Source organism: Brassica napus, chromosome C9 (genome assembly GCF_020379485.1).
Source record: "Brassica napus cultivar Da-Ae chromosome C9, Da-Ae, whole genome shotgun sequence".
NCBI classification, from domain to species: domain Eukaryota; kingdom Viridiplantae; phylum Streptophyta; class Magnoliopsida; order Brassicales; family Brassicaceae; genus Brassica; species Brassica napus.
This window is the reverse complement of record NC_063452.1, coordinates 57883646-57899398: the sequence shown is the minus strand read 5'-3', so window position 1 is coordinate 57899398 and position 15753 is coordinate 57883646. Positions and strand designations below refer to the sequence as shown.

General features: G+C 38.4%; 1 protein-coding gene across 1 annotated transcript; it reads right to left on the bottom strand.

The window, feature by feature from the left end:
• Positions 1 to 1752: 1752 nt before the first annotated feature.
• LOC106424691 (pentatricopeptide repeat-containing protein At5g15300) lies at positions 1753 to 4377 on the bottom strand. The gene has a single exon (XM_013865445.3). The coding sequence runs from the start codon at positions 3461 to 3463 to the stop codon at positions 1850 to 1852; it is 1614 nt and encodes a 537-aa protein (XP_013720899.1). The 5' UTR covers positions 3464 to 4377; the 3' UTR covers positions 1753 to 1849.
• Positions 4378 to 15753: the final 11376 nt, after the last annotated feature.

The window sequence follows — 15753 nt, the reverse complement described above, 5'->3', positions numbered from 1 at the left end:
GCCTGATGTATGCTTTGCAGTTAACCAAGTAAGCCAGAATATGCAAGCTCCCAAGATACACCATTGGAACATGGTTGAAAGGATCCTAAGATACCTAAGAGAGGCGCCAGGGCAAGGAGTGTGGATGGGATGCAACAAAAATACAGAGATAGTTGGGTATTGTGATGCTGATTGGGCAGGAGACAGAGTGGATAGGAGATCCACTACCGGCTATTGTACATTTATTGGAGGCAATCTTGTCACTTGGAAGAGCAAGAAACAGAAGATAGTGTCATGCTCAAGTGCTGAAGCTGAATATAGGGCAATGAGGAAGCTCACTAGTGAGTTGATTTGGATCAGAAACCTACTTCGAGACTTGGGTATAGAGACATCAACTCCAATCACCATGCATTGTGATAATCAAGCAGCAATACACATAGCTTCCAACAGTGTGTTCCATGAGAGGACTAAACACATTGAGGTGGATTGTCATAAAGTTAGGCAAGCAGTGGAACAAAGGATCATCTTACCCTGCTACACAAGAAGTGAGGATCAACTAGCTGACATCTTTACCAAGGCTGCAAGCACCAAGGTTTGCGAGTTCATACATTCCAAGTTAGGACTCGTAGATTTTTCATCACACTAATCCTCTTAGCCATGAAGTGTTCTACTCTTTTTCCTTGGCTTGGTTTTTATCCCATGAGGTTTTTCCAAGCTAAAGGTTTTAATGAGGGAATGCTTCATGGTTTCCAAGTTTGACCAGTCCCTATGGTCAAGCTTGAGGGGGAGTGTGAAGATGAAGCAATAAGAAACAAGATGGTTGGTTAAGGTCTCAAGACAATGGAGATATCACTACAAGGGACAAGCATGCATGGTTGGTTAAGGTCTCAAGACAATGGAGATGCCACTACAAGGGACAAGCATGCATGGTGGGTTAAGGTCTCAAGACAATGGAGATGCCACTACAAGGGACAAGCATGTATGGTGGGTTAAAGTCTCAAGACAATGGATTATTAGTTTATCATATTTCATCTACCATTTGCCATACTTGTAACCCCTATATATATGGGATGTTCCCATAAGCAAATCAATCAAGCAAATAAGATTCTCCTTATTTACTCTATCTCTCTCTCTACTTTCTAGATTAAACATCTCTCTCTCTTGTTCTTCACTATGTTCTTCAATTTCTAACAATCTTGTCTCTACCTCTGGCCTTTGTACACATCGTCAAGAGCAAGACTCAGAACAGTAGAGTTCTTCTTATCATCCTTGATGTGGTAAGCGATCATGAAACCGAACTTTGTCCTGCTCTACAAGCATGTGCCTTCTGGTTAGCTTTAACAGTTAAACAAACAGTTGAATCCTCCTAATGTTTTAGGCAATGTTGGGTCTTATAACTGCTGGAGCATCCTCAGCAGCAGCTATTGTCTACTTAGCACACAAAGGGAACAACAACACAAACTGGTTTTCTATTTGTCAACAGTTCAACTCCTTCTGTGAGCGTATCTCAGGGTCTTTGATTGGATCTTTCGTTGCCGTTGTCCTCCTCATTCTTCTCATTCTCCTCTCAGCTATTGCTCTTTCCCGACACCATTAAAGATCTGGTCTTAACCTTATATATATGAGTTTTCTTTCCCCCCGATTTATTACATGATTTGGTGTGTAAGAATGTGAGCTTGAGCTTCACTTGCATCTCCTCTGTGTTTCTTGTTTTTCTTTTCTCATATCCATTGTAATTTTCTGTGTGGTTTATGTAACCATCAGGTTCCACAATATCAAATTCTCCTTTTTAACATTATATAATCTATGCTAAATCCAGAATCATGAAATCAACATAATAGATGATGATGACAAGAACAACACCTATTTTTTATGATGAGAGTAGATATTTCATCATCAATTTATCATCATCCTCCTCGACCAAACTGAATCCACTCGGTTTTTTCACTCCTGTATCATCAAACATCTTCCTTACTTTCTGCACTCTCTCCCACTCACCTGTGGAAGCATATATATTTGAGAGCAACATATAGTCACCACTCTCCCCTTTTCTCATACTGAGCAGTTTCTCATTTGCATACTTCCCTAACTCCACATTCCCATAAATCCTACAAGCACCCAAAAGAGTTCTCCACACAATAGCGTTAGGCTCAATCTCCATCGACTCAACAAACATGAACGCCTCCTCTAACAGCCCCGCTCGCCCCAACATATCTACCATACACCCATAATGCTTTATGTTCGGTTCAATCTTGTACACATCCTTCATAAGTCGAAAATACTGACGCCCTTCATCAACTCTCCCAGAGTGGCTGCAAGCTAATATAACTCCGATGAACGTCACCTCGTTCGGCCACACTTTCAACCTCTGCATCTCTTCAAACATTTCGATCGATCCCTCTGCGTGATGCAGAGCCAAACCAACGATCAAAGTGTTCCAAGACGACAAGTCTCGCTCTTTCATCGCTCTGAACACTTGGATCGCGCTGTCTATGCTTCCGCACTTTGCATACATGTCGATCAAAGCATTCCAAACGGGAGTGCCTATATACATGGACCTCGAAACCGAAGCCGTTTCCAAGACGTAGAGATGGATTCTCTTCCCGGTCTCAGAGTCTCCCAAGTCCGCACAAGCAGACAACAAACTCAGCACCGTCACAACGTCTGGATGCTCACCAGCATCCCTCATCTCCTTGAATATACTCAAAGCCTCCTTAGGGCACCCGCAACTCACATAACCTGATATCATTGCGTTCCACGTCACAACATCTTTCTCCTTAAACCTATCGAAAAGCTCTCTCGCTCTATCCATCTCCCTACACTTCAAACAACCAGTAATCATCACGTTCCAAGCAACCTGATCCTTCTCCGGCATTTCGTCGAAAACCTTAATAGCCTCATCTATCTTCCCTCTCTTAGCATACCCAGAGGTCATAGAAGACCAAGCAACCTTATGAGCTTTAGCAGAGTCATCAAAAAGCTCGCTCGCAATCCCCAAATCTCCGCAGTTAGCGTGAAAAAGAATCAAAGCGTTCTTGACATACTCGTTGGAAGCAAACCCATGTCTCATTACTTTCCCATGAAACGCAAAACCGTTACTCCTCCACTCAAGCCTCGAGCAGGCCTTGAGAACGAACGTGAACGTGTACCTATCAGGCCTCACGCCACGTTTCTCCATCTCTTTATACAAAGAGACAGTCTTTGCTGGTTTCATGCTCTGAGAAGAGCCGCGCAGCACGTGGTTGCATATGGATACGTCTAGTTTTGGAATTACGTCGAACAGCTTGTGTGCATACGTAAGCGCGCCGGGGACAGACAAGGAGGCTGAGTAGATTAGCTCTCCGACAATGGAGAGATCGGACATGAGTCCGTTAAGGATCATGAAAGCGTGAATTTGCTTCAAAGGTCGGAGATTTGTGCAGTTCTGCCATAGTTTTGGACGGTGACGAGTAGCGGTTCGGTCGTTGGTTTGCTTCCTGATCATCGCCGTTTCACATCACTCCGTTTCGCTCGGTATGATGAATATATGATTTCCGGTTTAGTAAAATCGAACCGGAACCAAAATCAATTGATGTAATTTCCATTCATGCTAACCGGTTTGTAGACTAGTCTGGTTTTCTTGTTGAGCGGTGAATAAAAGACAGTTAAAACACTCGTACCGTAGCTGCTCCTTGTTGGTGGTGGAACCACTAATGTCTGTATTGCTCAGTTACTAGTCTTGGTGAGTTTGTTCGTATCTTCTTGGTTTGACATGTCTTCAATTGTTGCTTAACTCTTTTGAAAGTGACTTTTGACAATTGACTCTGTTTTGTACAAGTTTGTATGATTGATCGATCATGATTAAAGACGAGTTGTATGATTGCTTGATCATGATTAAAGACGAACTTATGGATGTGAGCTTAATTACTAAGAGATGATGTGACTGAGACCATCAAGTTAGTTTAGATTAACTTAATGAAGCATGGAGAGTTTGTAAATAATTGGGAGTTATGGATATTTAATTATCATGAATTTCAGTATTAAAGAAAAGCAAATTTGTTTTTTTTTACTTTTTGCATTGAGAGAGTTGCTTAAGGTAGTGATCAGTGACTTGTTTTCCACGCGGACCACGCCTTTAATTGCTATCGCTTGTCAGGGGGGTTTTAACTCCAAATACTGGAAAAATTTTCATTCTTCTTGTCCCATCTCTGTTCTCATTACCCATTTGTCTTTGAATTTCCTATACTAACATTTCTTTTTTTAATATATTTCTTCTCCACTTCATTAATTCATTTAATTTTTCAATTAAATACACTCAACCAAACACAACAACCAAATGGAGTCCACAAACAACCTTAACCAATTAGATTTACCTTGGCTCACATGTCTTCATGTTCCTCTCCTCTCTCCTCTCTCCGCGTGAAGAGCTATTCTTCCCCACCCTTCATTGGCGATTTTGAAGCTAAAACATCAGGTAATTCTTGTCTGTTTTTCATGAAATTTTATGTGAAATATCTTTTAAATGTTTGTGTAAACCATGGGTAACCTAAAACAGTAAGAATTGATGAAATTTGAGAGAGAAAAAACGAATTTGAAAACTGTGTATATGAATTTCGGGTTTAATTTATGTCCGTTTTTTATGAAATTTTTGCTGGAATACTTATAAAAATAAGTGTATATATCGGCTAGTGTAACAAAAGAAAGGTTGAATGCAAATTTTAAGAGATTTAAAAGGATTTTGTAAAATGTATTTATTGGTTTTAGAGTATATTTTATGTACGTTTTGAGCACGTTTTGATGATTTCTTCGGTGTAATTTCATTAATATGAATTATATAACATGGGTAATGCAAAATCCGAACAAAATCGGACTAAAAAGTTGATTAATTAGTGCACGGATAATTTCTGGGTATTACTAAGATAACTCGTTTTACTAAGGCAAAGTGGTATTACTGATACTACTGGTGTTACTATGTTTACAAATATTACTAGTATTACTGGTTTTACTATGTATATAGTATTGAAAAAAATTAGGATTAGTAAGAATGTACAGCCTGGGAATTAAATTTAAACTTCTTAATAATGCTAATTCTAAATATGATTCATTTTATTTAAGGAAAATGCAAAATCCGCATTGTACAATCATTTGTTTTGATTATGGAGGATATTATATTAAAGATGGGGCTGAAATGAAATGGATTTCAGGAGATGATGAAGGGGAAGATAAAATTCACACTATTGTGTTGAAGAAATCAGTGGATGAGATCACACGCTCGGTTTTGGTTGAGCGTATTTGCAGAAAGATAAAGGTAGATGACTATAAGATGGAAGCGAAGATTAGTTACTTTCCAATGGTAATGTATTCGAACAAGCCATCATATATCTGGGAAGATGTAGACGTTTTTGGTTATCTAATGCAAGTAAATCAAGAGAATTGTAGAAGTGTTCTACATGTGGAGTTCAACAAAAGGGATGATGACACTGATTTCTATGGCAGTCTATCGGATAGAGAGGCTACTGAAAGAGGGGCTACTGATAGAGAGGCTACTGATAGAGAGGCTACTGAAAGAGGGGCTACTGATAGAGAGGCTACTGATACAGAAGCTATTGATACAGAGGCTACTGAGACAGAGGGTGGTGATGAAGAAGGTATTGGGAAAGATGCAACTGATAATGAAGGGTGGTGTGCTCACACTTTACGAAGACATTGAGATGCATGAGAATGTCACCGAAAGAGAAGCAGAACCCTCAGTTGAAGTCACACCAGTTGTCTATAAGGAGTGGGATGATGGTATGGATTTGGTTTTAGATCAAGAATTAAGAACCAAGGAGGAAGCGCAAACTCATATTCAGGCGGCGTCACATCTGAAGTGTTTTTAGTATGAGGTAATTAAGTCGGATACTAAGAGATATGTAATAAAATGTCGAGGAGCCAAAGAAGGCTGCAAGTGGTTTGTGTGTGTTGCAAAGTTAACAAATTCAGATCTTTGGTCAGTTAGAAGTTACATCAAGCAGCATAGATGTTCTGTTGTTACCACAAGATCACTGCCTAATAGAAGGAGAGGCACACCACAAATCGTTGCATCTATCCTGGCCCAAGATTATCCTGGAAGTTTTGACACACCACGTCCCAATGCTCTGATCTATTTGGTTCATCAGAGAGTTGCTGTGGAAGTATCATACACAACGGCATATAGAGGAAGAAGACTAGCTGCTAATAAAGTGCGCGGAACTCCTGAAGAGAGTTATTCTTTATTATATTGTTATATGCACATGCTGGAGCAGGTGAATCCTGACACAATAACTCGTGTGGTTGTGGATGAGGGCAAAAAAATTAAGTTTCTGTTTTGGGCTTTGGGAGCTAGCATAGAAGGATTCCGCACGATGAGAAAAGTCTTCATTGTGGATGCAACACACCTGAAGACTGTTTATGGAGGAGTGTTATTTATTGTGACTGCTCAGGATCCCAATCATCACCACTACCCAATTGCATTTGGTGTTGCAGATGGTGAGAAATATGAGAGTTGGCTATGGTTTATGGAACAGTTGAAATCAGTGATATCGGATCTCCCTGGATTGGTGTTTCTTTCGGACAGAAACAAATGCTTGATCAAGGCAGTACATCAAGTGTTCCTTCAGGCCGCTCATGGGTATTGTATATGGCATCTGTCTCAAAATGTTAAAGGCTACGTCCGTAACAACAGAGAAACATGTGCATTTAAGTTTATGGAGTGCGCACACGCTTATACAGAGGCTGAGTTCTTGGTCCTTTATGACGCTTTTGGCAGGAAATATCCTAGTGCAGCGGAGTATCTTGACAAAAGTTGTGAATAAAAGAAATAGGCTAGATGTTACTTTGAAGGAGTTAGGTACAATGTTGACACCACCAATTCAGCAGAATCTTTTAACGGTGTTATTAAGGACGCAAGAAAGTTTACCTTACTTCCAATGTTTGATTTTATCATTGGAAAAATTGCTGAATGGTTTAACAAGCACATGAAAGAGGCAACTGAAATGCCACCCGCACTAAAGCTTGTGCTTATTGTGGAGGAGCAAATGTCTAAAAGATGTGTTGATGCAGGGTTTCTTCGGGTTGACGAGTTAAACAGCTTCCATCTCGAGTACAGTGTGCATGGTAGTGATGGGAAGCGTTATACCATGGACATGGCCATGAACACGTGCACCTGTGGGTAATTTGATAAAGACAAATATCCATGTGTTCATGTAGTAGCTGCTGCCACATTCATGACTGATAAAGCGGGAAGGGAACTCCATCTATCTGAGTATTGTTCTAAGTACTATTTGGTGGAGCAATAGGCTTTGGCTTATCACAGGACAATATATCATGTTCCTCATATGTCTGATTGGGTTATACCAGAAGAAATTAGAGCAAAGAAAGTACTTCCTCCAGAATTTGAAGTCAAGAAAGGAAAACCACAACAAACAAGGAAACCATTAGCAGGAGAAGCTCGTGGAAGAGGAAAAAGAGGCAGAGGGAGTGGAAGAGGGAGAGCCACAAGCACAGGCACATGCACATGCACAGGCAGAGCCAGAGGAAGAGGTATGGTAGCGTATTTTGAATGTGGAAGTGGTTCAGGTTCAGGTGTTTGATTGTTTTATTGTGCTACCTGTATTACTTGAATTACTATGTGTTATTTGAACTACTAGGATTACTGAGATTACTATGTATTATTTGGACTACCTGTATTTCTGGAATTACTATGTGTTATTTGAACTACTAGGACTACTGAGATTACTATGTGTTATTTGAACTACGATGACTACTGAGATTACTATGTGTTATTTGGACTACATATATATTAGTAAGAGTATTTATGTTTAGTATGTAGAATCGTTATATATTTTATGATTATTATCAATTTGTAGACTAGTTACTTAATAAATATATATTAAGACTATTTTTATGATTATTTCAGCAGTTTAAGAAAAATCTTTTCAGTTTTTCAAAAAACTCTCTTAACTTTCATTGTTATTGTATGAATGATTAGGCCATAGTAAGGAAAATCTAAAAAAATACGTATTCCTGGTAAATGCTTGCTGAAAATGTCTTCTTTAATGATTATTATAGTGTAAAAGCATCAGCTTTAGTACAAAAAAAAAACTCATTTTCTCAGGATTTTACTAGATAAACCTAAAAATTGCCAAAAGATTACTATGTGTAAGGTAGTATTACTATGTTCTTGAAGCTTACCAAGAATTACTAAGTGTAATCAAAATATAATATCAAAATATATGACGGCTGCACGTATTACATGTGCATTTTTTATCCATGCACGTTTTACATGTGGTTTGCATTTTACATGTAAACAGTTTTTAATTATTTTGTCAATTGGAGTATTTTTCCAAAATTTTGAGCAGAATTTCCCCTGTAATTTTGAGTTACCACACCTGTTTAAAAAACATAAAACATCCAGAAACATAACATAACATCCAAAAGTAGAAACATAACATCCTAACAAGTTCAAGAGAAGCATTTTAAGCAGAAACATAACATCATAACTTGAATAATACATATACATAACATAAGTATTTTAAGTTTTTGTTTTAAGCTTCTTCTTTGGCACTTCTAGCTCATCGGTCTTTTCCTCAGTGAAAGGAGACTGCACCCACCGTGATGGTTCACCTTTTCTCTTCTCCGGCAGCAGTGTACATGTCTTCAATGTAACATCAGTCTTCTTCGGCCTGCCTTTCTTCTTAGGTGTACCATCAGCTTTAGCTTTCTTTTTTTTCAGCTTCAGCTCTCATTTTTGCTAGTCTCTCAGCTTTAGCTTTCTTTTTTCAGCTTCAGCTCTCATTTTTGCTAGTCTCTCAGCTTTGGGAATGCCATACGACACTGCAATGACTTTGACCCTAGGCTTGCGCTTAGTCTTTACTTCTACCTCAACTGACTTCTCAGCTAGCTCAGTCTGTTTCTCAGAGGGACTCTCCACAGGATTATCTTCACTTTCCTCTGCTTTTTCCTCCTCTTCCTCCACATCTTGATCGACATCAGGATTCTTGTCACTTTCCTCTGCTTTTTCCTCCTCTTCATCCACATCTTGTTCCTCTTTCTCAGCTACCTCAGCATCTTTCTCAGTAACCTCAGCTTTTTTCTCAACAATCACAGTCTGAATAGCTTCTTGCTCTGTCTGAATAGCTTCTACCTCAGCCTCTTTCTCAGCTAGCTCAGCAATCTCAGTCTGAATAGCTTTCCTCTCAGCTGCTGCCTTAGTTCTACCACGTGGTGTAATGATTATTACTCCGGTAGTGGTACGAGTTCCCTTGGATTCTTCTTCCTCAGCCTCTTTCTCTTCTTTAACCTCTTTCTCAGCCTCTTTCTCAGCCTCTTTCTCACCATCTTTCTCAGCCTCTTTCTCTTCTTGAACCTCTTTCTCAGCCTCTTTCTCACCATCTTTCTCACCCTCTTTTTCACCCTCTTCCTCAGCCTCTTTCTCAGCCTCTTTCTCAGCGTCAGACTCATCATCAATTGTCCTCCAAAATTCTTCTGCTTGTACTCTCACTCTTTCTTGAAGCCTTAACAGAGAATCTTCTTCATCTGATTCCTCCATGTTTTCTTCGCCTTTCTCAACAGAGTCACTATTTTCTTTGTCTTTTTCAGGTTCTTGCTCTTCCTCTTCTTCACCCTTCTCACTGTTTTCCTCGTCTTCCTCATCTTTCCCACTGTTTTCCTCGTCTTCCTCACTCTTCTCACTGTTTTTCTTCCATGTCTCAGCCTTCTCTTTATCCTTCTCTGCCTCAGCCATCTCTCTATCCTTCCCATGATCTCTATCATAATCAAAATCATTCCACTGTCTATATTCTTCATCCTCATTTTCCTTGCTTTCAATAGAAGTCAACCTGTCTTCTATTTTCTTAGCTTTTTTCTTCAAAACTCGCTGGTTCTTCTCAAGTTTACCCATCGTCCAGTTCATAGCCTCCAACTTTGTCTCTACCGTTAAATTAATTCCAGAAAATCCTTCTTCCATGGCCTTCACAATCCTCTCTTCCACACCTTTCAACATCGACTCCAAACCAGAATTAGAAGATGAACCTTCTACAATCGTCACCTTTTCTTTGTCTTCCGTCTTTGTAAACTTTCGTGCAGCAACATCTGACTCATAAAGTTCTTTCCACCAAATCTTTTTCTGCTTCACATTTAGCCAGTAGTTCCACCTATCACTTGTGCTACCCTCACGGTGATACTTTGACTCCGGATCAGTGATACGAGCCAACAAAGTTTCCTCATCCATCGTTGGAACCAACACACTGTTAATAACCTGAAAATAAAACATTCAGAAATATCAGTTTAAATATTCTGTTATTTTCTACTAAATGAAATAAAGATATACCTTTGTCTTTCCAACCGCATCATATATATCTTCCAAAGGATAACCCTTCATGCTACTCTTTGTAAACCGACTCTTGCACATCCTAGGACAATCTCCACTGGCGCTGTCTGAAGAGATTCGAAATTTTTTCCCCAGATTAGGAATACACTCAAAAGCCAAAAACTACACAAATGAAGTGTCACAGTGTCAGATTTTCGGTTATAAATAACAAAAAATTTACTTCATGCTAAATTATATGCTTTACCTCTAATGGAATTATGAATCCATTAAAGCCGATTGCATGGTGCAATTCACCCTTCAGAAGCTCCATTACATGCTTAATCACCTTTATTGCATCCTCAAATGTTAGACGACCCCAAGGAAATTTTCTGCAAACATCCAAATCGTCCACTATCCTTAAGATGAATGGGTCTAATGCTGCAGAATCCTTCGTCGTTCCTCTGATAACCCGACCAAGGAAGAACAAGACAACCATCTTCAATCTATCATTACATGCCGTCCCCATAGATTGCAGCTTCTGCTTCACATCTTCTATGGTGATCTTCTTCTTATTACCGAAGTAATAATCCACAAACTTAGTACCCCCGAGCTTCAAATGTCCACTCGGATACTCATGGCAGTCCAAGCCAGAGATGAGGGCATGCTCCCTCATAGAGTAGCGGATGGGCACACCATTCACCGCAAACCATGCAGCATCTTCTCCTTCAATACGAATGGTGTGCAGCAGTAACATCCACATTCCTTGGAGATTCAGGAATTCTTCATCAGGCATGTGGAAGAAATGACAAAACTAAGGATGGCTTGTGAACCAGCCGACCTCCTCCTTAAGTTCGTTAATCACATCAACTGTCTTCTTCACACGGCACTTGGTCTGAATCTTGCAAGTCTTCAGGTACTATGTGTTCTCGAAGTACATTTCAAGGGGCTATGGTGGTTGCCTTTCCTGCAGTCAAAATATATATGTATCAGTCATTTTTTACTAGTAAGACTAATAAAATGAATGATTAAAATGAATGCAAAAATTACCTTGGAGGAAACAGCAGACATGCCTTCACTTTCGGTATCAAATGAGAGCGAAACTACAGTCGTTCCTCTCACTGGATTACTCTCTTCTCTAACCGGCTCATTCCCATTTGATACCGCCTTGCTACCTCTAGTTCTACTGGAGACTCCACCTCCAGTAGATGGACGCTTTATTTTTAGGCCCTTCATTCCCTGTACAAGATGTTAATCACAACAACTCAATTACTCCTACCAACATCAATAAAGCTTCAATTCAAAACTAATACACAATAGTAGCACTTAACTAAAATAAAACCAATACACACACAACCAGTGACACTTTATTCAACTAGAATTATTACTTTGCCTAATCTTAAACCTTTCATTCACTCAATAAATTACCTACTCCATTTCAGTTTACATTTATCCTAACAGTCAAAGAGATTTCGGTTTCATATCACAAACAATAAACCACGAAAACCAATTGGATCCAGTAAGAAAGAACCCATAAAAATCGCGAGCTCTTAGTTTTTGTTCCAATTTATACCAATTCTACAGTTTCAAGATGTTTTCCCCAATTTCAAACCACAATCTCGCTTACTAAGATCCTACTAAACTTTTCGTCTACAATTTACAAGTTTTCCCCAATTTTTATCTGACCTAAATACAAAATACAAGGAAATCAAGGTCAAGAAATCACTTACCAGGATGAAGGATGTCGATTCAGAAGATGAAGTCTTGATGAGAACAGAAGAAGAAGAATAATAAGAAGAAGAAACGATGAGTTCGTCGATTTTGTCGCCGTTTCTGGAAATCATAAAGAACACGAGGAGAAAGAGAGGAGAGAAGGGAAAGACACGACAATTTTTTTTCTGTCTCTTTTCTGTCCAAACGCGGAGTTTAGGTTTAGGAAAAAGGTTATACCCGTATGTGTTTGGGTGGGCCGGGTTCATGTTTGGGTGGATCGGGTTCGTGTGGTTGGGTCATGTAATTATGTGATTTTGTTAGGGTTATAGATGTATTTAGCCTATTTTCGTATTTTAAAATAAATAAATAAAAAACTATATTTTGTTGATGGGAGATTTGAGCATTTTTAGTGAGTTAAAGGGGCATATGGAGTTAATCTTCTTGTCAGGGTGATGCATGCACTATCGAACGGTAGCAAAAAGAAACTTGGCTAATCTAATGTCTTTTTCTCTAATTATGTCGAAAAGGGACCTTTTTTTTTATGGGGACCTTGTTTATATCCGAGTTTATTTGCATTTTATGATGATTTCGTTATAAGCTTTTTACTGTAAAAGTTGTTATGTACCAGCCTAAAAGCTGCACCAACTACCAAACCAAGCTACAAGTGTTTGAACCTTTTCAGTACGATGTTGCAGATTGAGCATGATGCAAAGTAGTATCTGCTCAGATGGCATGATTCAAGGCTCTGTTTTTGATTACATAGGTGTGTGGCTTATTGGTTTTTACAATGTCTGATCAAGTACACTTATGCAGGATATTTGTAACAACAGTTGTGTGAAGCGTGGATCGATAGAATATCGACAAGTGGCACCATTTATGAAGGCAATATTGAAGTATGTTAGGACCATGCAGAGTGTAGAAGCTGGCAATATGGAGTCAGCATGACATTTATAGAGGTTTGTCCCATTGTCCTTTACATCATTTGTAGCCATTATGATTTTCTTTTGATCCATGATCACTTCTCTCTCTCTCTCTCTTCTTCTGCTTCAGCTTTCAGCTTTCACATTTATTCATTAAAAAAAGCTGATTTCTTTTTGTGTTTATTTGTACAAATCTTTATGATTTTTTTTTTTTGATAACTGTAAATTATATTACCAAAAGAAAATTGGTTTCTATGGCCAAAAAAAAATGAAAAACCAGTGAAAAGCTATATGATTGGAACAACCAAATTCAACTAAAGTTAGCTATAAGAAAACCACAAAGAGAGCATGTTCCCACACCCTTTGTTATGTCTTCTTGCTAGTAGAGTGTCCTTCGTTGTCTTGTTAATTTTGTTGAATATGACAATGGATGTTGAAGGAGGCCTCCCATGTTTCCTGTCATTTTTCTCCTTCCAAATAAGGTAGACTGCTGTTTGACACATAATTTTCTTGAGATATCTTCGCCTTGCTGATCCAGTCCTCGAAAGAAGTCATTCAATCAAGTCATTCCATGATGTAATTCGAATCCCTGGAGAGCCAGGTTTCTGTTTAACGCGGTCCCAAACGTCTGCTGTGAACCTGCACTTTAGGAACAGATGATCTCTTGATTCTTGGTCAGTGGAACATAGGGTACAAAGTCCTGAGTCCATCAAACCCCACTGGTGCAAACGCTCATTTAGTGGGAGCCTATTGAGATTAGCCACCCAGAAATTAAAAGCATGTTTTGGAACCATGTTCTTGAACCACACCAAGCTTGTGGGGTATATAACAAGTATCTTCATCAAATAAGAGAACAATAAAGACAAAATCGCAAGCTTGGAGCCCACCTCAATAAATCCATCTTTCATAGCCTTCATGGAACATTAAGCTACTCATCCTTGTATGGTCTAGTAAAAATCTCTTTAATGTCACCGTTCACCTTTCATAAATCATCTACCTTTCTTGGTAGGAAATTTTACCTTGCTGATAACATTTGTATACCTGCAAAGTACCATAACCACATAAAGATCAAATCAAGGTATGAATTCTTGAGTTTACACCAGAAGTCTATGTTTTAAACTGAACTGATGTATAGTTGTGATGCTATTGTGTTATCAGAGGATGTCCAAATGTTTCTGAATATATTGTTTGTTATTGTTCTTTTATCTAATGTGAAAATTTTGATACCCTATGAGTCACTGACTTGACGCCAATAAAGGTGTAGAAGCCAATGAACATTTCATTAAATGATGAAGAAACCACTGCACAAGAGAAGTCTTTTCAGCAAGAAGTACATAGTTTCTCTACAGCCACAAAATGCTTCCTAAATGACTAAATAATTTAGGAAGCATAATGCCGTGTATTTTCTTGACAAGACTATTATTGTATAAGTTGATTTTGTGCATTCCAAATATAGTGTTGCGTGTGAGTTTTATTGCAGTCATAATGTTTCTGTTCGTTTGCTTACACAGGTTAGAATTTTACTATATCCAGAGAAACGAAACAGATGAGTGAAGAAAGTCTTTGCAATAATGAATTTACTTGCAACTACAAAGGTTTCTCCTACTTCATGCTCTATGTCTCATTGATTTGTTTCTCTAGTGTCAGTTTCCTATTAGTCACCGCCTTTTTAACAGCATTTAGTAATCTACTCCTTTTAGTGAAGGTTGATGAGAGTAAGAAAAGTGAAAAGAGAAACCAATAATGTAGTGTGACTTAATAAGACATTTACATATAGGGTAATACATTGATAAAGTTGTGGACTTTAAGACCTTAGACTTGCAAAAGTAACCTAAGGGTGACTAAAACAAACCAAAGGCATCTTATTCTTTTTTTCTCAACCATAGTGTTAACTAGGGGTGGGCGTTCGGGTACCCATTCAGGTTCCGTTCGGGTCTATTCGAGTTTTGGGTTTTCGGGATCAAAGATTTCAGCCACATTCGGATATTTCTAAGTTTCGGTTCGGGTTCGGGTTTGGTTCGGATCTTTGCGGGTTCGGTTCGGGTTCGGATAACTCATTAAAATTATTTTTAAATTTTTAAATTCATTATATACTTTAAATTTCTCAAAAACTATAAACAAAATATTATATGACAAACAAATTTGAATAACATATGTCAAAATACCTAAACTTAACGTATAATGTGATTTGGTTTGAATATTTGGATAGATAATCAATAGATATTTTAAATATTTTTGGTGTTTTGAGTACTTTTTAGCTATTTTAGACATTTACTTTTGACTACTAGTATATATTTTCAAGTATTTTGGACAATTTAAAAATATCTTATATTTTTAATAGACATTAAATCTAAAATATATTTATATAAGGGGGGTATAGAAATCAATTTCGGATACATTCGGGTACCCGGAATATTTCAGTTCGGGTCGGGTTCGGTTCCGGTTCTTTAGATACCAAAATTTTGAACCTGTTCGGATATTTAATCAATTTCGGTTCTGATTCAGTACTACTTTTTCGGGTCAGGTTCGGTTCGGTTCTTCGGATTCGGATTTTTTTGCCAGCCCTAGTGTTAACTTTATAGGCAAGTTCAATGGGGATAAACAATGATAGCAATACCAAATGAATCAATGATAAAACTAGAGTCCTAGAACCCATAAATTCTAAGGGGGTTATTGAGTTTTGATATACAAGAACAAGATCATCAAAGTGATGAGGGCTAGATAGTAGCTAGTGACCTGAATTTACTTCTAGCACAAGAAATAACCGCTTTGAACTTATGTTATAAAGAAGTCACACAGTGGCAGGTAATAATAGGTCACCGCCTTTTTTTGCTTTGG

Coding starts and splice junctions, on each gene's coding strand:
- LOC106424691 (XM_013865445.3), bottom strand. CDS start 3,463: ATGATCAGGAAGCAAACCAACGACCGAACCGCTACTCGTCACCGTCCA.